At 36.2% G+C, this 23,752-nt stretch overlaps 1 protein-coding gene across 5 annotated transcripts in view; it reads right to left on the bottom strand.

Moving 5' to 3' along the window:
• Positions 1–23,752, bottom strand: part of RYR2 (ryanodine receptor 2) — a 455,131-nt gene that overhangs the window by 324,557 nt on the left and 106,822 nt on the right. For all 5 annotated transcript variants that reach the window (XM_075043205.1, XM_075043203.1, XM_075043202.1 and 2 more), the window contains exon 2: positions 18,527–18,646. In XM_075043205.1, the coding sequence (XP_074899306.1) occupies positions 18,527–18,646 (120 nt within the window). The remainder of the gene's footprint in view (positions 1–18,526; positions 18,647–23,752) is intronic.

Here is a 23,752-nt window from a genome sequence, read left to right on the forward strand (position 1 = left end):
TCTTTTTCCTTGAGATAAAAGGGAAAGCACATTATCCCGCCTCATCTCTGTTGCATGAAAGCCCAGATTCTCGGTGGCCCTCGGAGAGCAATGTGTTTCCCCTACGAGCTGAAGGAAGATGCATCTACTGATGCTTGTGGTGAGCGTGTGGATCGGCCTCTTCCTCTCCAGCAGTTTCTCACACAAATCTGCTCTACTGAAGATCCGACAGACACAGTTGCATATAGTGTACAACAATTACGGCATGGACATACATGGGACAGATGCAGAACTGCCAACGTATTTAGCCCAGACAGTTACAGCACTGCTCACCCCTATACAGTCCCTTTTAATGCTGATGCTTTTGAAGCTCGGGATTTAGAAGACGGGGCTTCAGGTTGGCATACAGACGCAGATCGAAGGTTCCTGTTCTGCACAGCCTGCTCCAATAAATAATAATTCTGGGTAATTTTTAAACCCTCATTTAAATATACTAAAAATTTATTCACAGTGCATTTTCCATCTCTTCAAAGCACAAAATAAAAATGAGGAAGAAAAAACACAGAGTCTTTGCCATTCCTCTGATTATCTACCTTATCTCCCATATTACCTCACATACAGAGGAAGGAATATGAAAAATAAAGTTATTCTGTGTTATATGGCAGCCTAACATTCCCTATCGAAAGATATCTTCATACAAATTACATAGTGGTTTTTAGTTCCCAGTCTGGAAAGTAACTGCATATTCTAGGGACTGCAAGGAAAATCTGTAGCAATCAGTTTGCAATATCAGGCTTTTTTGAGGACAGGTCAAATGTGTAGGCAGGTATTTTAGTGATTGCTTTACTAGATTATGACTACACTACTAAATAATAAAGAAAATATTTTGCTACATGTCTAACAACCACCCACCAATGCACTTTTAATAAATACCAAAACAACCTGTAACTAGCTGGAAATTTTCAGCAGTTTAATGGTAATAATAAATCTTTAATTTGAGAGCAGGACACAATTTATACCCCCCAAAAATGATCAGTGCTCAAAAGCAGGTGCCTCAACAGACATAAATAACCATATTAGTAACCCTCAACTTTCTCTTCCACCGATTTTTATTGTATTCATGTTTGCTGCAGTAACTTTCTAAATGAAGGCATAGAAAAACAGTTCATATTCCAAAAGGGATTTTTTGTTTTGGTTTGTGACAGAATATGTAGCAAGGTCCTTCGACAGTCCGGGGGATCTGTATTACTTATCTTTAATCCAAAAGATCAGTGGAAAATTCTGAAAAACAATGGCAGTATTCAAAACAATTTATTTTCTATTTATTCTTGACACATTTGCAAAATCAATTATATTTTAATGGTTTTTAACATAAAATATACTTGGTAACTTAAAAAGTAAAAAGTAGCAACTCCACTGTTTCTCAGAGCTTAAAATTTTCTCTGCTAGTTCTTGTTTACAAAATTTGTCTTGTCAATTATTTGTCTAGACAATCTAGTCAGTCATAATTACAACCTAATATGCAATTAGCTTGATTAAAAAAATAGATTATTATACAAATAAACTAGAAACTGTATATTAAATTTCAAAAGGAGATTCAGTATTGCTAGGAGAAAAATAACAAATTACTATTAGCTTTTTCTATTGATCCTTCAACATTGTTTGTAATAGCACTGTCAGCAAAATTAAACAAATTAAAATAATGTAATTCTCATCTGCAATTTTTAAAGCATATGTATTACTGGAATAATTGATGGATTATTTAGAAAATTTTTGAATTCTTTATTCTTCCTGCAGTTTTAAACTATATTTATTATGTACGCTAGTTTTCTGTAGTAATATTTGCATAGTAAATTATGCTTTACGCTGTGGGAGGCAGATTTGCAAATTAGATAATCATACCCTTTATTAAAAAGGTGTTTTGAGTAAAGCTTTTGAAATGCTATTTAAAAATTTCTCTAACTCTAGTCCAACCCACAACTGAATCATAGATACTGGATGTATTCATTAGGCACCATTTCAGGTTTTAGTGAATTATTATTTACAAGCATACCATACCTCAGTGTGATGACAATGAAAGCAAGAGGCTGAGATGCAAAACTCAGTCCCACTGTCATTACTCTGATGATCACACAGTGCTAACAAGCCACAGTAACGTATGACCTACTCATATAATTTGATGCATACAATCTTGTGAATGTAAACTAAACTTCCGCCTCTCATAAGTATTAGTACAAGACTGAAGAATAATAAATTGCATCAACAAACAATTCTGTCTCTAAGAATAAGCAGCTTTACCTCAGCTTTATTTCTCTTCCTAGTTATTTGCAAGCTTCCTAGTTGTTTTCCTAGGCTCATGGGTTTTTTCTCTTCTAACAAAATTCCCAATGAAATGGACTTACAGGTATTTAATCTCTAACTGTACACTAAACATTTGCACACCAGTGCCTAAAAAAAACCACCTAAGCAGCCTGATTTACAAAGCATCCACAGTTTCCATCATTGTCAAAAAATGAGATGTGGGTCTTCATAATTTTTTAAAACTAGCGCATTTATTAGATGCCTAACTTTGAGAATCCAAGTAGGAGGATTCAGAAAACTAATTTTAGTACAGATTTTAAGCAAAATATCTGTAGTCCTACTTGTGGGAGTTGCCTGAAAGAAACTGAACCCATCCTCTATTTTCAAGTTATATTTGAATTTATACATCTCAGGGTTTTTGGCAGTCCTTTCTACTTAAATGAGATTCTGTCTGGTGACAGTGATGAAACAGACTCAATATTACCAAGTAAAAACATCCATTTCTAGGACTGTACATGGAAGGCATAGCTTTCCATGTTTTCAAGCTTGTCATCGAAAAGTTGGACCCAGTACAGAAATACATGGCTCTGACGACAAGTCCCGTCAGCCAAATAGGATGAATCATATTCACCAAATCCCAAAACAGAAAAGACAGAGAATTAATTATGAGTCTTACAGTTTCAGTTCTAGAAGAGAGGACCTTTCAATAACACTGTCAAGCTTCTGCGTGTTTATCAGGAGCAGACCATGAAGGTTGCCTGGCCACCTCCTACAAAAAACTTCCTTTCAGTTGCTTACAACTCTTTCAGTCTGAAACCATCAATTTCTGTACAAGGCATCTACAGGATATTCCATCTGAAAAAGTTGTTTCCATCAAAAGCAGAGAAGTTCTTAACATTCAAAACTTTTTATATTACTACATCTGAAAACTGTCACGCCCTCGTGTTTTTGGAGAAAAGCAGTTTGACAAGGAAATGGCCTTTTGTCACAAGTATGCTTTTCACTTTTTCTAGGAAAAACTTTGGAAATCCGGTCAAGTTCTACTTCCTGAAAAATGTACTTTTTCACATAGTGAAGAGTTTCTTGTTAACAATTGAAAGCTCTAAAGATTCCTTGTTCACAGGACAGTTGTTTCAGGGGATAAAACTGAACAACTCACAGGAATACCAGGAGGAGTAAATCAGAATAGGGTCTGGAATAAAAAACCAAAGGAAAAGGAGACCAACACAGGGAAAAACAGCCAGTGATGGAACTGAGGTCAGACCCAAATACACTGCAATCAATTCATTTTCAAAGCCTAGAACACAAGACAGCTCCAAGTCCTCAGTGGTTCTTTTGAATCATGTTGATGGCCTATACCACTACATGCTGATCACCTATAACAGAACATAACTTGTTAATCTGCCCTAACCGATTGTTTTAATTTTTTAAAAAGATTCTCTTCTCGTGGTCACATATACAAAGTTTCCCTATTTTATGCACATTTCCGAGTGCAGAATTCTCTCATAAATGAAGTGTTAGATTTGACAAATCCATCAGCAAAAAAAATCCTGGTACACTGAGCATACTTTCTGCTGACATATCAAAGATAAACACTCATCTACAGTAGTCTATGTCTCATCACGAGGAGTTACTAGTTTTTATCCCCATATGAGTTAGCACAACAGTGAAGACCAAAATCCTTCCCTACTCTTATTTTCAGATAGTGAATGTCATCTGCTGGTCACAGTGGAACAGTTCATTGGCAGAGGAAAACACACTACCTGAAACTTAAGCTGTACAAACTGAAGGTATAACAGCATTCAGAAGGAACCTGCTTCTTGGGTTTTTCACCCCTCAAATCTCTTTTAAAAATCAATAAGAAAACTATTTCCACTTAGGCTGTTGTTACATAAGTAGAACTATTTTCTTTTATGCTTGCAAACAGCATCAAAGTTTTATGTTAAAATTTTTCAGGTTTTGCTCTTTGGAAACAACTTTGACCCTGACAGCTGTCAAGGGTCACTAGGCTATGTGCTGGTTTTGGCCGGGGTAGAGTTAATTTTCTTCACAGTAGCTGGTATGGGGCTATGGTTTGGGTTTGTGCTGGAAACAGTGTTGATAACACAGGGATGTGTTCATTACCGCTGAGCAGTGCTCACACAGAGCCAAGGCCTTTTCTGTTCCTCACCCCACCCCACCAGCGAGGAGGCTGGGGGGGGACAAGAAGTTGGAAGGGGACACAGCCGGGACAGCTGACCCCAAATGACCAAGGGATATTCCAGACCGTAGGACGTCATGCTCGGCAATAAACCAGGGGGGAAGTTGGCGCAGGGGCTGCTGCTCGGGGACTGGTTGGGCACCGGTCATGGTGGGGAGCAATTGCTTTCATTTGCATCACTTGCCTTTCCTGGGTTTTATTTCTCTCTGTTATTTTCCTTTTCATTAACTTACTATTATTATCATCATCATCATTTTATTTCAATAATTAAACTGTTCTTGTCTCAACCCACAAGTTTTCCCACTTTTACCCTTCCAATTCTCTCCCCCATCCTGCTGTGGGGGGAGCGAGTGAGCGGCTGTGTGGGGCTTAGTTGCCGGTTGAGGTTAAACCACAACAGGCTATTATTAACAGAGCAGACTGTCTTAACTGCTTGGAAGTTGTAATTCCTGGTACAATGCTTACTTTCTTTATAGATTCAGGGCCTCATACATTCCATCTCTAAAAAGGATAAGTAAAGAGTTTTTTTCCTCTTATCGCCTCCATCCCTCCCTCTGATCTGCCTTCTAACTATACATAGGTCCAACATACCTACATTACTGAGAACTGTTTCTCTTTTTCAGCTGTTCTCTGAAAATTTAAAACTCTTAGCAACAGATAAAAGTGATATTGGGTAAGGAGTCATACAACTACATTTCAGGCTCAATGTTAAAAACAGGCCAATCAACTCAACAGCCATTACAACATATGCTGCTGTAGCCAGAAGCTTCGATGAACATTAGCTAATAGTATATCACCCTAATACAGTGTAAACGTGTTAATTTTTAAGTTAATTAGGAAAATTCCATGCTAATTAATAAAATTAAAAAAAATCTCACAGGATCAACAGTGCTACAGAGGTTCTAGGCACACATCCAAATTAACAAAACATTTTTTGTTTAACTTCATGCTGATCCTGCAAATTCTACCTTATTATGCTAATCTTATGTGTATTATTCAAAACTTTACAGTTCCCTTTTATTCTTGGAAATTATGTTGTATTTGCAACTACTGCAACAAGTAATGGAAAAATCTAGGATATTATCAGTTGGGAGGGTACTGTTGCTTTAGAACCTGGAAGGAAGCAGCTACCCTTTGATTCTTGCAGCATCACAAAGATGATCTTTATAAAATACTATTTTTCCCCTTTCTGGAAAGCATAGCAGACACCCAACAAGAAAATTTTCCTAATCTCTGACCAGTTTTATTATAAACCATGCACATTACAACAGTCATATTTCAAAGTAGGAATCCTATAATCTTTCAGGATCAAGCAAGTAGGGCGAACGTGCGTGTCTTTTGCGGCTGCAGTAACTGACATGGCCTGACCTGTCTCAGTAGAAATCTTACCTCCGCATAATGACCAACCAGACATTAATTGCAGAGATTCTCTTACTGTTACATTAATCCCATAGCTGAAATCTTCACAGGGGAATTATAACATGTAAAAATGAAATCCAAATAAATCTAAATACTAACCCTTCCAGAACACCCTACACCAACTCTAATGAGCACTTCATTCACTTTGCAGTGAACATGGAACAGTATGTCCAAGAGAAGCAATAAATGCTTATTTATCTCATAAGCTATCAACCATATAGCATAATAATGGACACCAAATTTTAACTTCTAAGGATCTTATTGTATGTTTTCAACTATTACGTTTTCCATTTTATGATGCTGAAGTCCATAGTCAACCTGTGTAACTAGGAAAATTGGTGCCTATCAAATATTGCTGGAATGGGGGACTGGGAATTTATGCTCTGAGTCACCTCTGCCTTGTCCTTAAACGAAGGAAAGGAGATGCACCATCAGCTCTCTCCTGGGCAACACGGTTTAAAAGTAGCAAAGCATACACAGCTATCAAAATCCTTTGTGGCAAGATACAACAATGCACTTAGGCACTTACAGTACTAAATTGTATATTAACAGTCAATATTTTCTTTACACAAATGTAAAATAAATCAGGTTTTGTAACTAAAATGAATAATGCATACATTCTGTTTTGAGTCAATACTCATTCATGTACTTAATTCAATTTTAAAAAATTATTCAAAACAAATTAAATGCAACCACCCACAGAATTTTCAGTCTATCCCAACAGCATTACAGAAGCTAGATGTGCTTTCCTCAAATTTAGGTGTGCCAGGCCTTACTGGCTGGCAAAAAATTAATAAACTATAAAGCCACTTTATGAAGATTAATAGTATACCATACCTCAGTTCTTTAATTCATTTTGTCCCTCTTGTTGTATGTCTTTTAATATGTCCATTCTGATGTAACGTTCCCCAGACTATGTTGCACCCCAGACTGTTTTGATCTGATTTACTTGATTTAAAATAATATCAAAAAGTATACATTTATCTTAAAAGGTATACACATTCACCTCTAATGTAAAGGACATCAATCAGAATGACATATTGAAAGTTGTTTACTCAAAAAAAAAATAAATGTATCTTTAATCATGAAATTATTGTAGTCTTAGAGAAACTCCAGCAGATATTCGGGTCAGGGACAGAAAGACTTGAGGAGTCTGAAGAGCAAGGGCTATCTGCCAGGAAATTCTTCATGGGTTTAGGGACATATACTGTCAGAGTTTCACTGCTCAGAAAAAGTGCAATAATACTTTCAAGCATAAATAACTATTTTAAAAAATGTCACCACGTACACTCAGAAATTGTGGTTTATCTGTAAACATGTAAATGGATAAAGCCTCTGCTTGACTGTGCGTGAAACTGCATTTGAGCATACACTGCATGATGTAAAAAATAAACACTTATTTTACTATGCACGTTTAGTAACTAGAAAAATCAAAAAGCTTGGAAGACTAATTAGTGATTATTTGTTCAGCTTCTAAAAGATTCAAATTTGGTCCTTTTTTGCTCTAAGGTGCCAAAATATTGTTACTAAGCTGTTAAGCAAACAACTGCTGCTTTAAAGGACTCTCTGCTTATCATTCAGTAACATAAAAGCACAAAAAGCTGCCACAAAGTACCGTCTAGACAGAAATACCCACATGCGTTTCCCAGCAAACAACTCACCTGCCTCGGAAGTGAATTATGCAAGACATAGTAAAGCAAGAGGCTTAAAAATTCAGAGACAGTAAACACAGTCTCAAGGACCTGGCAAACTATGCGGACTTTTACTCTTTTCCTGCTACTCTTGCATACACATTCAAGGAGGGAGTATAACAAGAAGTTTACAGATATCACCCCTACATGTGACTACCACATTCATTTAGACCATTCACCAACCTGGAGTCTGCACCTTTACTGTATTCAAGTTCTTCCTTTTCAAAATTTCACATTTTGACATCACTTATGATGTTAACTACAGTATTAAGACCTTTGCAGATACCTATTATGCACAATCACGTATTATTTTCTAGATGCTTTTAATTTTATTTTACCAATATCACAACTTCCACCTTGCCAAGGAAAGATATTCCACTCCTCTACTAAGGTGCATGTCTATGCTGGGGATTTAACATAACCTTTCAAATGCCTTTGTTTAGTATTGCTTTATTTTCTAAAAAAAATTCTAAAATAAAAAAATTTCCACATTCTTGCAGATTTTCAAAACTAACCAGAACTCTCCTTAATTAATTCTCCTAAGGAATCCACCTTTTCTATAGGAATAAATCAATTTGAATAAGAATTATGTGGACAGTTATGTGCATGTGAAAGTAGGAGCTTTAATGGAAACTATAGATACAGCTAACCTCCATGATAAATAAGGTGGAAACGTACACAATGGGAAAGAATTCTTTTGCCCTTTTGAGTTTATAAAGTGAGACTTTTATAGTCATTAATCTGTACACATACTTGCAACTGTATCAGCCAAAACAGATCAAATTCATTGTTACTGTACTACTGACCAAATCACGTATCAAATATGGCACTCAAAGCATATTTAGCTCTTGTGAGAATAAAGCTTAACACACTAGGCATGTTTCTTATATAAAATAAGACCTCGTGGCAATTGCACTTCATTTCTATGGACCTTTTTCTATTGCCTAATACTTAATTAATTTATATACACTGGAGAAAGAAATTCTGCATTACTGGACTTTCCAATTTATTGAATAATGGGCACTCAGTTTCCTGGCAAGTCCATCCATACTTCATATTGCACTGAAAGGAATATTTGTTTGCTTTATAGGACCTCTGCCCAACCTTTTCCTGCGAGTCCTCTGCTGTGCCCATTTCTTTTTCTCTCACAGTACTCAAAATGTCACGGAGCTTTGGCATTTTCCTTCACATAGAAATAACTTGTCCCTGCTGTGTCTTTTAACGATCAATACACACCTTGGCCATTTAAAGCATCCTAAACTATCTAAACTAATTCATCCTGTGTTATCTAAAGCCATTTGAACGATGGCTGTTAGTGATTTTGATTCACATTTCCCTCGATTATTGCCTTATCATCAGCTGTAAACATTGTACTGTTCACGGTTCACGTAGCAACTGCATGTCCATCACTCACATCTACAGGTTTTCAAACAAACAGCAAGCTTTCAGCAATTATTCAAAAATAATTAAACACTCAGGAATAGCAACCTGAACTCTGACCTTCTGCATTTATTCATACTCTTTAAGAACATAAGCACTTTTTTTACCATCTGGTCTCTGTTTTTTAATGCAAAACAAAGCAACTGTTCTTTTGTTTGTGAAACCAGAAGAAGTTATGCTTGTATTTGTACATGGCAACCCCCCTGCCAGCATTAGGAAAGTTACTAAAAACAACTTGCATTTGGGTTTCAAGCACAGGGACACAAAACATACATCTTCAACATCCAAACTATTTCTACTTGCCCAATTTCCCCCTTCCAATCCACACTATTCATAAGCTAACACCTTCAATTTAATGTTGCAAATACTCCTGTTATGCTAGCAAGTTACAGCATTCCCTCTGTTGTTAAAAAAGCACAAGTCTTCTTCCTCATTTTTCATGGGGAAGTAGCCAGGAAGAAAAGCCTAGAATCTTAAAAATCACCACCCAAAAGATAAAAGTTTCAAAAAGTCATAAGAAACAAACAAATAAAAAAAAAAATTATATCCTTTCTTGTTTCATTTTGTTTTGGATATAATTGGTATTTCTTACCTCAAACAAACACACAGATTCACTCATTAATAGGCCACATTTCTTCATCCTAATTTCTGAGAGCCCATTGGACTAGGATTATTCACAGGAGTCTGCTGAGCCAGATTTGAGCCAGCTTTAGCCCAACAGTGCTTAAAGATACTGAGTAGAAAGTAACAAAACCAACAAAACCATGACATCCAGTGTTGAGCAGGGCTGCACAGCTAATTTGAAACTGCTACTTTAGACAAACGTTCATCTAAAGGGCTTAAAATATAAGCATTTGCACTTTCATGTGTTCTTAGCTTGAAACACAGAGATTTATAAATCTGTTTTTTCAGATTTTCAGATCGGCACAGCTACATATCAGCCTAATTGAAATTCAAACAACCGCTTTGTAACTACTCTGCATGTACTGAAGTAGTACATTCTGCTATAAACCCATCAGAGAAAATAGTTAAAATGCTGAGCTCCAGAGGATTTAGCAGAATATGCCATTGTGTAACCTTGTGATGTTTAGTTACCCAGGGTAATGCAGCAAGCCTGAAGCTGCCGGGGCTGTGCTTGCCTTGAACAGCTATCGGTTGTAACTTTCATCAGACATGAATGTACAGCAAATAAGAACTCCCACCTCAAAGTATTCTGGCTTTGCTCTATGTATCACTTTCTCTTTCAAGGACGTACGGTATTTTAGTACAGTTACTGTATTTGGCAAAGGCAAATAATCTGTTTCCAGTCCTTAACACCTAGTCCCAAGATTATTAAGAGTCCCAAGCCTTTTATACTAAATGGGGGGAAAAAAAAATCCCAACCACCAAAACCCATCAACGATGCAACTGTGTGAGGGCATTGCTTTGAACAGAATGTTCAAAATGCAAATAGATAAAGCCATCGTGCAATAACAGCAACTCTCCTTTTTAATACAAACAGGACTAAAAATGATAGGACTCAGAAGCTAAATCACAGCAAACTGGCAGGTTTTCAGAAGCCTGCAGAAAACTCACCAAACCAGTTACAGGATTGATTGTACACCATATATCTCACCTTCTTACGTCATGGTGCTTGTGTCACAGTTGTATCTCAGACAAGATTCTCCAGCATAGTATCTGCTTCTTTTTATATTTTAATCTTTAAATAATGAGAGGCCTAAACAGTTACTGGGATATATAGTTATAAAGGAAAACTGATTTAAGGGGATTTTTCAGGTCTTCACTTGTTTTATACCAGAAGTGGAATTCCTACAGCTGTTCCACTACAATGAAAAAAAAAAAAAACCCCAAAAAAAACCCAAACCAAAACCACAAAAACCAACCACCAACAACCACCAACATATGTGTTTCTGTAAACATTAAGGTTTGTTTGTTTGCTTTTAACAGACATTTATATAATGAAGAAAGTTGCAAACTACATTATGACTGGAGAAATTATAACTCGTGTTTTGTTTGTTAAATTACAAAAATTATACAGCTTTGGATTAAGCTTCCTGATTGGATATCTTATGTAAGTACCAGTATGAAACAAATCATTAATATTAAAAATAAAATTACCATTTTGAAATTTGTCCTGCATCAGTTAGTTGATAACAGACATAACGTAAGCATACGTATCACATGTACTACTCTTTCCTTCAGTGCCATCACTTGCAGTACTATCATCACCTAATTAATTCCCCTTAACTACAAAATTATTTTGATTAAATCTTTCAGCTTTTGTCGCTGCATTTTCAGGTTACATGTCAGGCACTCTACCAGCATATTTAGGTATTTGATACCTTCCTTTGGAGGTTCTTTTTTAAGTGCTTTATTCATAACAGTTTTCAATATTTCTAAGAATATAATTTGACAAAAAAAATCCCAAGTACGCAATACATTTTAAGTCTTATAGTAAAACCTCGTGGATTCTAAATCACTAATATTAAGCATGCAGAGTTACAAAGCAGAATTATTGGCAGATGTATCCAGAGAACTGGCCTATAGTAATATCATACATCTAATATTAAAAAAGTGGGTGTGATTGAAAAAGAAACTCTTTCACTTTTATGAAGGTATGTTCCGTAGATAGGAAGAGCTTTTAATTCCTTTTTGGTAGTAACTAGTGCCTCAATAAGCTAAATCTCAATGTGTATATGTGACAAAACTGGATTTGATAATGAACATTTCTGTAAGATCAGAATAATCCATTCCTGTATGTATTTCAAATTACAAATATCTGCTGCAACAGGAGAAACAATCGGAACAATAAGAATAATAAGATCTCCTAGATTGGATATATTATGATTACACTATTTAGTCTGTGATGTCTTGCAAGATAACACACTTTCTTTTATTTTAAAAACTACCTGCGTTACAGATGACAGAGTATGTGAAGTTGTATTATATGCCTACTAATAGTGCACACAATTTTCAGCTGATACAAAGCCATATTTCTGTTGCTGCTTTACATCCATGCAGATCTGACCCAGTGTCTTTCATAGTCTGAATGTTTCACATTCATTTTAAATTAATCACTTTCTGTCTCAACAAAATAATTATGTTGGTTTGTGGGACTAAGTGCAAGGATCACATCAGGTCTGATGGATGTGGCTACATATCTGCATTTAGGCTCAGGATTTATACAAGATATAAAAGGAATAAAAATTGAATCTGATATACATAAATAATAAATATAATATTTACAATTATATAAATTATGTATTACATAAAACTACATACAAGTGTAGTGAAACACACTATGTTCTTATTTACATTGCTTCTACAGAGAAGCACTTCACTGGGAAAGAATGATTCATTGAACAAAATCCTGTCTGATCTATGCCTACAAAGACTTCCTCCACCTATGTCTAAATCATGTATCTAAAGTAGGGCCAGTAATGTGTAAGTATGCATAAATTATTACCAACTCTTCATTTAAATTATTAAAATCAATGATCTTAGTGAACGTCTGCTAAACAGAGTCCTCTGAACATGAGATTACATAAGATTAAGTGCCATCTTTGCCATTAAGTATGAACATTCATTTTGGCAACATGACACAAAGGCAATTAAAACGGCCTTGGAGGTGCAGTTACAAAGCTTTGCCAAAGCCCCGACAGTCTTTTTGGACTTTTTTAGAAGGATGCAATGGAAACATAAGCACAGAAAGGAACCACAGCAACTGTCATAAATAAATAAAAAAACAAAATGGAAAAAAAAAACAACAACACCTTACCATATGGCAAATTCCCAGAACAATCCACTGTAAATACAAGCAGACAACACTGGTTTGATTCATCAGTGTAAGCAAATTTTAAATAACTTAGTATTTCATTATGTCAGTAACTGCTCAAAAAGCATCTACTCACAACCATACACTAATGGACACCATGTGTTTTTTTAATACATTTGGATTTATGCAATCAAAAACTGCACAGCACAGGTATTGTTTCTCAGCTGTCAGAAAGAGTTTTAGACTCAGTTTCTCTGGAGTCAGAAAGATTATTTGCCTTGGCCACTCAGAACATGCTCAAGTGTTTGCTGCACAAGATGTAACAAGCCTTCAGATCTCACACTCTGGAAGACAAATGGAGAAAAGCTTTTCTCCCAGAAGCAATAAGGGTACAGGGGTTCAGGCCAGTGTCCCTGCCCACCGTTCCAGATGACACCCTTCTCTAGACACATCCGTACAGAATTTGACCACTGACATGGACATTTCTTGTGTAAATAGTAGAGAACCAGACTTCTTTGTAACCTTGTCTGTGGCAGGTGACCATCCTTCTCTACCCTCCTTCCCCTCATTCTCCTCTTCCCTTCCAGCATAGCCACCTGTCCACCTCCTTGTTGAAAACAGACCAAAAAAAGGGCAAAGAAAAACCTCAAAGAACTGGTATTTGGCAGCACAAGAAACAGTGTGCCAAGTCTTACTATCAGGCTTTATTTTCTATCCCCTCACGCAACAGCAGCATCTAGGGTCCGACAAAGAATGGAACATCACTGATCTATGTAGCAGTGGGTCATGGAGCAGATAGCCCCAGCCAACTGCCCTACACCACTCCAGCACCAAATCTGCAAACCTTCCTAGTGTTGCAACCATGCCCTTCCACAAGAGATAAATGAGTCTTCAAAAGCAAAAAAAGTTATCAAAGTCCTACTTCATGTGAAGCCCTTTCTCACTTTTACAAATAGAACTATTAAGAGTATAATAAGCTTTTGGACTCTTCTCTCAGCACTGTAACTTATTATATATAATGCAATTCACAGCTCAGTGGAAAGTTCAAACCGTAGAATCACACATTGCACTGCCTTCTTAAAAAAAAAAAAGGGGGGGGGAGAAAAAAAAAAATTTATAAGTGGCAGGGTTTTTTCAGATCTTCAAAAACCCTCACTATGTTTTCCTTGCCTCTCTCAAGTCCAAATTGCTGAGAGCTCAAGAGGGAAAAAAAAAGTCAGTTTTTATTGGTCCTTTTTAATAATGTAAATCAGTTCTTCTATACCTCAGAGTATCATGGAATTGAAGTATGTGAGTTTACCACCTGCCATAAAAACAAGAGAAAAAAACACCTTATGCCACTAAAAAAGCATAACTCACTCTCAGTGTTCTGCTGTGCAGTGGTTCACGAGGGATCAAAACCACATTTGTGACTGGCCCAGAGCTGAGTATTTTTCATTCTGCACTATGGACAGGTATAGGTTTCAGGAGCTGTTAAAATACAGCTCCAGCTTCTTTGCTTTTCAACACTCCATGCATTATTTAGGTCTAAAGAAAAATGACTTCAATAGCAGACAGTATAATCTTTTAATGAATTAACTTCCTCATATTAGCAATCTGTTTATAGACAAAAAGCAACAATCTAATTTTCAAATGTAAATAAATACTTCTCACTAGTCATTGAGATAAGTTAACTATTCATAATTCTTGATTTAATAAAAGGGATGGTCTTCCACACAAGGAATAGATTTAAAAGTACACCAAACATTGATGAAACAAAATTACCAATAGACCATTGTCAGTAAAGAAGTTTATGTTCTTTTTTGGTTTTTTCTGACACCCATCCCTTATTTTCTTCTTTTTACTTAAGAAATTAAAATTTATGCTATAGATTTAACAAGACCTGCTGAAGAAATAATGGGATAGGATAAGGAAACTAAGCATTTTAAATTCTGTCTTCAGTATGTCTTCTCTGGGTTTTGTTATTCTTGCTATTGCAACTTTTTGAATGTTAAAAATTTTTGAGGGTTTATATAGGTGATATTCTTATACATTTGGAATGTGTAACCTATCCCTAGAACAGCAACTACTTACAGACAGATCTGTTTGAAATTGGTAGAGATTGAAAAAGAATTATTTTTCACTTGACCTACTACACCTCTATAGATGATGTAATCATGTATTTATCTTGTACCAACCTGATTGTTTCATACTCGGAACTGTGTCCTATTAATAAAATTACACATAATTTAAACCTGACATCTACTTTATCTATTGTTTTGCTCTTGAATGGGATCATTTTGAGGAATTTGATGACATGCTCTGACCAAAAATCAGGAAGCTGCTACACTCCCGAAAGTAGTATATAAATTGCATTTGCAGAGTAAGTGTAGCAACTAATCTTACTTCCCCTCCCAAGATAAATACAGCGAAATAAAGAATAGAGATGAAATAAAGATAGCGTAAAGTGCAAAATAGCTTTTATCCCATTATCAGCAAAGCTAGAGAATAGGCCGTGGTAGAACTCAAAAGAACTGTTACCAAGACATGTCCCTGATTTCTCCAAGGCTACTACTATCACTAACACAGAATCCAGGCCCTCCGTGTGTCCTTCACAACTGCAATCCAACCCACGGGCTCAAAGGATTCATTTCAAATCAAGACTACATTTGCTGTACAAAGACCCAGCACCCTCTGACTCGGTCTGGGCTCTGACTGCCCAGGAGGCAGCTTTGCAGAAGAGGGCCCGAGTGAGGGCACAAGGTGGGCACGAGCCCACGGTGTGCCCTGGCAGCAAAGAAGGGCAACAGCCTCCTGTCCTGCACTGAAAGTTACGTCGCCCAGAGTCATTGTTTTTCCCCTTTATTCAGCACGTCCTATAGAGTCATAGAATGGTCTGGGTTGGAAGGGACCTTGAAGACCATCCAGTTCCAACCCTCCTGCCATGGGCAGGGACACCTTCCACTAGACCAGGTTGCTCAAAGCCCCATCCAGCCTGGCCTTGAACACTGCCAGGGATGGGGCATCCACAGCTTCTCTGGGCAACCTGTCCCAGTGCCTCACCACCCTCACAGGGAAGAATTTCTTCCTTGCATCTAATCTAAATCTAACCTCTTTCAGTTTAAAACCATAACCCCTCATCCTATCACTACAGTCCCTGGTAAGGAGTCCATCCCCATCTCTCCTGTAGGCGCCCTTTAAGTACTGGATGACTGCTGTAGGGTCTCCCTGGAGCCTTCTCTTCTCCAGGCTGAACAACCCTAACTCTCAACTCAACACTCTTCCTGTAGGAATGACCAAACCAATGCACAAGAACATTCACAAACTTAGAAATATAACTGTACTTTGAAATTTGATTCCATAAAATGCCATTTTGTGATAAGATGCATTTCCTCTCAGGAGTCCCATATCAAATTTAATAGCAAAAGATGTCTCTCCATTTGCTACAAAGAAACCACCCTCAAGCCTAAAAACAAGCTGTAATGTAGCTCCAAATATGAATTAATTCCTTATTTAAAATTCAAACACTTTACAAGATATACAGAAAAACAATAGATTTGCAGAGCTAAGAAATAAAGAGGATATTTTTGCTCATGGATTGCTTCCAAAAGAAGTGAAGAAAGTAGAATTTGGAAGCAGTTTTGAAATGTGAACGCGTGCGAACTGATAATGCTTACTAAAGTGTTTGCTAATTTAGCCCAATTATCATCATCCATCTTTTGTTAGTATGATGTTTTCAAAATCTGCTGTTCTCCTCCGAAGCTGAGGGAATCTACACGACCCTCCAAAGAAACACTTGTGTTGTAAACTTGCACAAAAGAAAATAAAATTCATTAAGCAATTTTCATAATGGGCCTGCCAGTGTTATGGCTGTAATGGGATAAGTATTAACAGTCAGTAGTTGCCAAATTATTCTATCAATATATATCTTCAATTTGACCGTTATTTTTGTAGTGTGCATTATTCAATGATCCTAGGGCAAGAAAGTGCATGTGAATAAGCTGTGCTAATAAAACATCAGCTATATCACCAGGAGCCACATCTTGAAGGATATTGGAGAAAAGCATGGGATTGTATCAGGCATTCTCAAGAACGCAAGTCCAGGATGACAGCTGAGGTCTATTACTTGTGTTTGGCCTATTACTGGTGCTTGGTTTCATACCTCATCCTTGATACTTGACTGTAACTCAGATGCTATTTGCATTGTTTATTTTTAATGCATTGTTTGCATTAAAGTGCATCACAATCCCATTACAACTGGAAAATGCAGGGAAATTTTTTAACTAGCTCAAGAACTCTGCAGGAACCTTTTTCAAATTATCATATGCCTCTTGTAATATTTTCTATGCTCTTCCTTATATAATGCAATAGTAACATTGTATGGACACAGACATTAGGAAGAAACACATTTTTGTTTACTCTTATTTACAGCAAACTTTGCTTTAAGGATTTGGTAATTTCATGGCTCCCTCAGTACTTATACCTCCAAATGACTTCAAATGAGCAGCATCAACAAGCAAGCATAGGAAACTGATATGAAATGTACACTGTATTCCTTAAAGACAGGAACATTTAGGAGTTTTATATAGTGAGAGAGACACTGTAGATTTAATATCCAAATTTACTGAATGATAATAAATTCATTAAATAGATTTTTCTGGCCTCACAGGCAACTAGCACTGCAACTACTTCTATCCCAGAACATTTTTATTGTTAAAAAGATTCACTTAAAACAGAGCGGCACGAATGAATTCATCAAGATCACTGCTATTATAATGAATCATTAATATCCTAGTGAAAAATTTATTATTATGAATAATACATTCAAAATGATGAGACAGAAAATGAAGCATTACTCTGCAATGTATCAGAGAATCAAAGTGATGTTATGGAAGTTGGCAAGATAAAAAAACATCATTTTTTGCTCTAAATCTTTCTAGCTGTCTTTCCAGATGCTTTACCTTTATTTTATTTTCTCATCAAACATTTATATTTTAGCTGAAGAAAAAACAAATATGTTAAGAAACATTCTTCCCTTTGTATAAATAAAATGTCCAAGTATACCCATTACTTTGCTCACAAAACCAGTTCTGCCCTCAGAAGGCACATTTTGTCTTCAAAACCCTTATTTGAGCATATGTGATTGTGAAACAAAACCCCTCCTTTGCAACAAATAGCAAAGTTAATTTTTCAAACTACTGTATCTACTACATATATAGCAGAGTTACAGTAGGCTTAGATAACAAACTGATTAGACAAGATAATTTTGATACTTGCACAATTACTCTGCTCAGTTAGGGAATTAGAAGGACTTAAAGTAATAATCATCTCAACGTAAATGTCACGGAATAAAAACTTCTCACAAATAGAATAATCACTCTCCTGTGGACTTAAAATCAGAGTAATCAAATGTGTCTTTGAATTACAGTACCCAAAAATTGCACTGTGGCTTACTACAACTGCGTTCGGACGACCGAAATCACAAGCACATTACTGAGATGGACTTCTGCAGCTAACTCGTTTTAAAGTGAGCCCAAAATAGAAAGTACAGCATTAGAGTCCAGCCAAACAGCCATGACAAAGGAACAATTAAACTTTGAAGGGGGATTAAGTACTCCTTAGATTATTGACAGATTTGATTTGTCCATTCTCCTAGACAGATTTGTATATAGTATATCAAAGCAAGCAATCTTATAACTATATCCTTGCTTCACACATTACACTTAAAACACTCAGCAGTACCTTAGAATTTGATGTGGATTCCAAAAAGCAAAGCCTGTTGCCAAATCCTTCAGCAGCAAGACACAATTTCTGTTGCTCCTTGTGAACAGTTGCAGTGCACTGCAGAACCACTTCATCATCCTACCAAAAACCAAACAAAAACAGAACAGTGGTTATGCATCTGACCCAACAAGATCTGTAACAGAAGTCAGTACGTAGGAAATAAATACAAATGTTATGGGACTAAATCCTTGTAGTAATAGTCGAAGCAGATCTTGTCAAAAAACGTGACAGAACAGAAGCACACCCTTATTTAAATCCCAGTTCTCCAACATAACATAACCACGAGCTACAGAATCCCTTTGCAGAAATATGGTTTAAGTTAAAAAGAAAGAAAACTTGCTTGTAATGAGTCTGTTTTCTAGCAGAAGTTTTCTGTTTAAGAATAGAAAAAATAGTACCACCCTGTGCATCCCACCCATTCATTTATGAAGCAAAATTAGAGTTTCCAATAATAAATTTCACATGAAGACATCATATTTAACACTGTAAATAAAATGTAATACAATAAAACTATAGGATGAAGCATGCAACTGGAAGCAGAATAGGATAAGACTACAAAAATGCATGCATTAAGGCAGGCATGTTTACCAAAAAGTTATTCTTACAGGCAGCTTTTTACATAGGGACATTTAGAAAAGTTCATCAAATTAAATAAATGCCTGAATTTAAATTGAACTGAGTAATTTGAAGCCACTTGTAAACACCCATCCTGAATTAAGCTGGCCTTTTATTTGGTTTGATTTACTTCACTCTAGTAATTAAACTAAACTAAATTAAGATGTATTTAATTCTGAAAAGAACAGGAGATTAAATAGAGTTTAATCAGACACTTCAAAAATTAATTTATGTTACTTTTTTTTAGTTGTCCCCATGTAGCAAACCCTAGCCCTAAGCGTAGGTAAACCACTTTTCCTTGTATACCAGCAACAGTGCGCAAGCTGCATATTGCTTTATAATCCACAGTCAATTGCAGAGGCAAAAAGTAGGAACTGCTTCCAGTCAGACAATAAATCCAGAAAATGTAATACAGGTATATGTTATATGTGAAGTTCACAATGTACAACTGTAATTAATAAAGAAAAATCCCTAAAAGCCAAAATCAAGGATCTAGAAGACCAAATATACAGTTAAGAGCTTTGCTGTGTACTCTTTGTAAAAGTAGCATCTAATAAAACCCAGAGCATTTTTTCTTGGGGGGGAGGGGGGGTTGGTTTTGTTTTTTGAAGCACAAAATTAGTATTTCCTAATCTTAATTACACTTAATTCAAGTAAAAGTTTATTTTCAGGTTAAAAATAGTACTGTTAGATTACAGCTATATAAACACATTCTCCTTGCTCTTTATCGTCCTAGCCTTTCTTCCTAAATAACCACATCAGCAGAATGGAAATTCCAGTAACTGTGTCACCATCATACATTGTGCTAGAGTTGTCTCCAAAAAGGGTCACTAGAGAAGATGCTAACATCGTACCTCCATAGCCAGAAGCATACAACACAGTAAGGCTACTTTCTACTCAAATGAACCACCAACTTCATTTTGTACTCCCCCATTCTCTACCATTGTACGCTGTGCTTTTCGAGAAAGTCTGAAAAGTGTTCTGCATAGACCATCTACAAAAATGACTCTGCTGACAGCAGCAAAAATACAAGTTGGTTTGGGGCACGTCCCTGACACACTTAATTTTAGTTAATGTTCTAATGCATCATGTCCTTCCCTGCAAACCAGTTATGAGCAATCACCAAGCATACATGTGTGATGTAGATGCTGACTGATGGAGGATTAAGAAGAGGAATATAGCAACTGCTAAATTTCCTGACACACAAACTTTCACAATTCATTCTGCAAGCATTTTCTCTTCTTTTGCTGGACCGTGTACAGAGTACATGGCTTATTTTGTCAAATACATAGCTCACTAATAAAGACTGATTTCTTAAAAAATGCTTACTAGTTAATGAAAATCAATTGCCCTCCCATGCCCTTTGCAAAAGTTAATTCCTGGATTGGCAGGACATGCTAATTAAAACAACAAAGCAAATCACAACTGTTTTGCTACATTTTATTTGTTTTGTATGTAGATGGTTACAATAAATGTTCTCTTAATTCAGGCCACAGAGTCATAGTGTTGTGGAACTTCTCCCTCTAAGTCAAGGTGTGGTTGATAAAGTTGGCACAGAAGGTTAAGAAAGATGCGATGCCATTGTCATATCAAGTGGAAGATGATCACAGTTAATTATGAGTAATATACACCCAGCTCTAAGTTACTTTGCATTTCTGTGCACATCGTTAGAGAAGAATCTAATATAAACTCTACCCTGGATTCAGTCTTCCAACATTTAGTGACTACGTGTTCAGAAGATTCCTATAGATACAAAATTTGATTGTGCTGCAGAATTATATTAAGATACATAATTCCATTCTATTTCTTTAGAGAAGACTGGTAAGTGGGTAAGCATCTCAGCACTGTCTTTCTAAACCTGTTTTCAAATCAGCAAGTTCTATCCAGTTCCAGTATCAGGAAAGCAAAAAATGCATAATTTCCTTATCCAAAGTCACACCTCCAAAGAGACCTTCACTGAAGGTCACTTTGCTCTTGTATTAATAAAGCTACAGTGAGCATCATATTAAATGTCTATTAAAGAAAAATGTTTATCGAATATTCTTAAATCTTGAATTATGAGATTTCTCAAACTGGTTCATTTCCTCCTATTACCTTCTGAGCATTTTCTCACCTATATGTTATGCAGATGAGGTTTTAGATCATCATAATTTTTTTTTGTCAGTCACTGTCAGATTAGAACTGATGAAAGTACTTTATGTTTCAAAGGGCTATAACTGTAGCCTTCAAAAGTTAAGCAAATACATCATTATGTATCTAGATACACTCCTATCCATCTCTCTCCTAACTCTCCTCATGTGGGACTGAAAATACAGGGGTAGAGGCAACACAAAGGCGCTGACAAGAATATTAGTGTCTTTTAAACATCTCTCTCAAATGCCGACTTACTTAATATCACAGTAAACTAGAGATGAAAATTAAAGAGATTCCAGGAAGACAACTTCAAGCACAGATGTTTAATGCCAAAATGTAATCACTTGTAGGAACTTTTAATCCACTTGGAATCTAAACTCTTGGATAAACTGTGTTTTAAGACATGTAGAAATAGTTGTCTATACATTGGCAATATTAAGTGCATAGGCAAAAGAAGAAAACCTAGTCTTCCACAAAACAGTTATAGGTCCTTGTAATTGATCAAGGTAACACACGTGTTAGTAAACAATAGTGTGTGTCTGTCATATTTAACGAAACAAGTTTAGCATATACTTGATCTGATTAAAAAAACAGTACCTGTATTCTGCCATAACAAACAAAAGCATTTGATTTAAACTTCATATTCAAAACAATCACAACAGACATAGATTATACAGAATATAGTATAGTCTTGGAAAAGGCTCCAGCACAGTTTGGAAGAAAGGGCAATAGCACAGACCTAAAATCCCTGCAGACATTTCCACTGCCAGATACTTTTGTTATTCTTGTTTTGCTGAATAATCATCACTTTGATACTCATCTGCCAGTTTCCTCTGTGGAAATTGGAAAATTTTAGTATTTCCATCCCAATTCACTATCACCCATAGCAGCCTTCATTAGTAAGCCCAAAGATGCTGCTTCATCTTCTATTTTTCCAGTTTTTGGATATGGAAGAAAGGTATCAAGAGAGTAAGGGAAAGTAGGTGCCAATAACCACACAATTCTGTGCACACAGTGGTGCTGCAGCTTATTATCAAATGCACAAGGCAATGTAAGTCACCATAACAACAATGGAGCAGTCTCAGACATATCTTCATTTACTGCAAGTAAGAGTGAATCCAACTTGAGAAGCTGTTCGTTTAGTTTAGGTACTTTAATGGATGATTCTTCCATCCATTCTCATCCTTCAGTTCAGAGTCTGATCTACTTCATAACACTCTTGGGAATTTGGAAGCACAGTTATCTCCATCCCACAAATGGGGAGGTAAGGAGCAAGGATGATACTGCCTACCTACAATAACAGAGTATGCCTACAGGATAGCAGAAATGGTACTCAGATTGCTAAACTGATAACGTGAGTCAGAAAGCTATTCTCCTTCCCAAGTTTGGAAATGAACTTGCTGAAGGCAATTTGCAGCTAAGGCTAATGTAACCAGCCATATACAGTCCTTTAAGATTATGACCAAGTACCATCTTCGAGTAATCCATTAAACCTGATAAATCTTTATGCGTCAGCCAGTACACCAGTCCATAGTTTTAAAGATACCGTATCTTCCAGCAAAAAGATACTCTGCTTTGTGTTATGTCAGATACCTGCACTGACTCAAACAGCATGGGCTTTTGATAAGCACACTACTGCATTTATCATTCTGATTCTTCAAGAAGCATTCTTAAAAAACAGGTACACGTTATCTATGCCACAAAGCCCTATTTATTTTTTAAACATCCAATTTTGAAAAATCAAGGACAGTTATTGAACAAACAGCAGCACACAGCAGATTCTTAATTATATCTATTCATCATGGGCTACTTAATTATTTTCAGGAAATCTTTATACTCACAGAAACTAAACAAATAACTAAATGATTTAGCAGAGGACCCAGTAACTAAAAAAAAAACAACAACCAACCAACCAAACAGCAACGAAAATAAACCACCTTTAACAGCACTGTAACACTTGCTACAGTTAAAAATTACTTCTAAAACCAAAATGCTGCCAGCAATAACCATAAACTGGCAAACTGCATGCTCAGAACTGCATTCCAGAAGACCCGATTAATGAGGGAAGAGCATGGCTTTGCTGTCAAGGCACAATATTAAAACAGCGAGTTCCCAAAGCTCCTTAATAGCGCTTACTTTCATCTACAGAGACTATTTGACTTTTCTGTGAAATCCACTCAAATCTCCTAAGATTACATGAAATATATACTACCCAGTCAAGAAAAAGGTTAGTTTCTCATGTAAAAATGTAGGCATGTTATGTTCCAGCATGAATGTTTCTAGTTATATTTTTCCATGATCCGCAATTTCAAGTTATGACCAAATAAAACATATATACACACACACATACATATACACACACACATATATGTATTTCCTTGTAATAGATAGTGTTACTCTGTCCCATTAAACCCTGAAAACTGATTCCTCCTGTGT

This window comes from Buteo buteo, chromosome 12 (genome assembly GCF_964188355.1).
Source record: "Buteo buteo chromosome 12, bButBut1.hap1.1, whole genome shotgun sequence".
Taxonomy (NCBI): domain Eukaryota; kingdom Metazoa; phylum Chordata; class Aves; order Accipitriformes; family Accipitridae; genus Buteo; species Buteo buteo.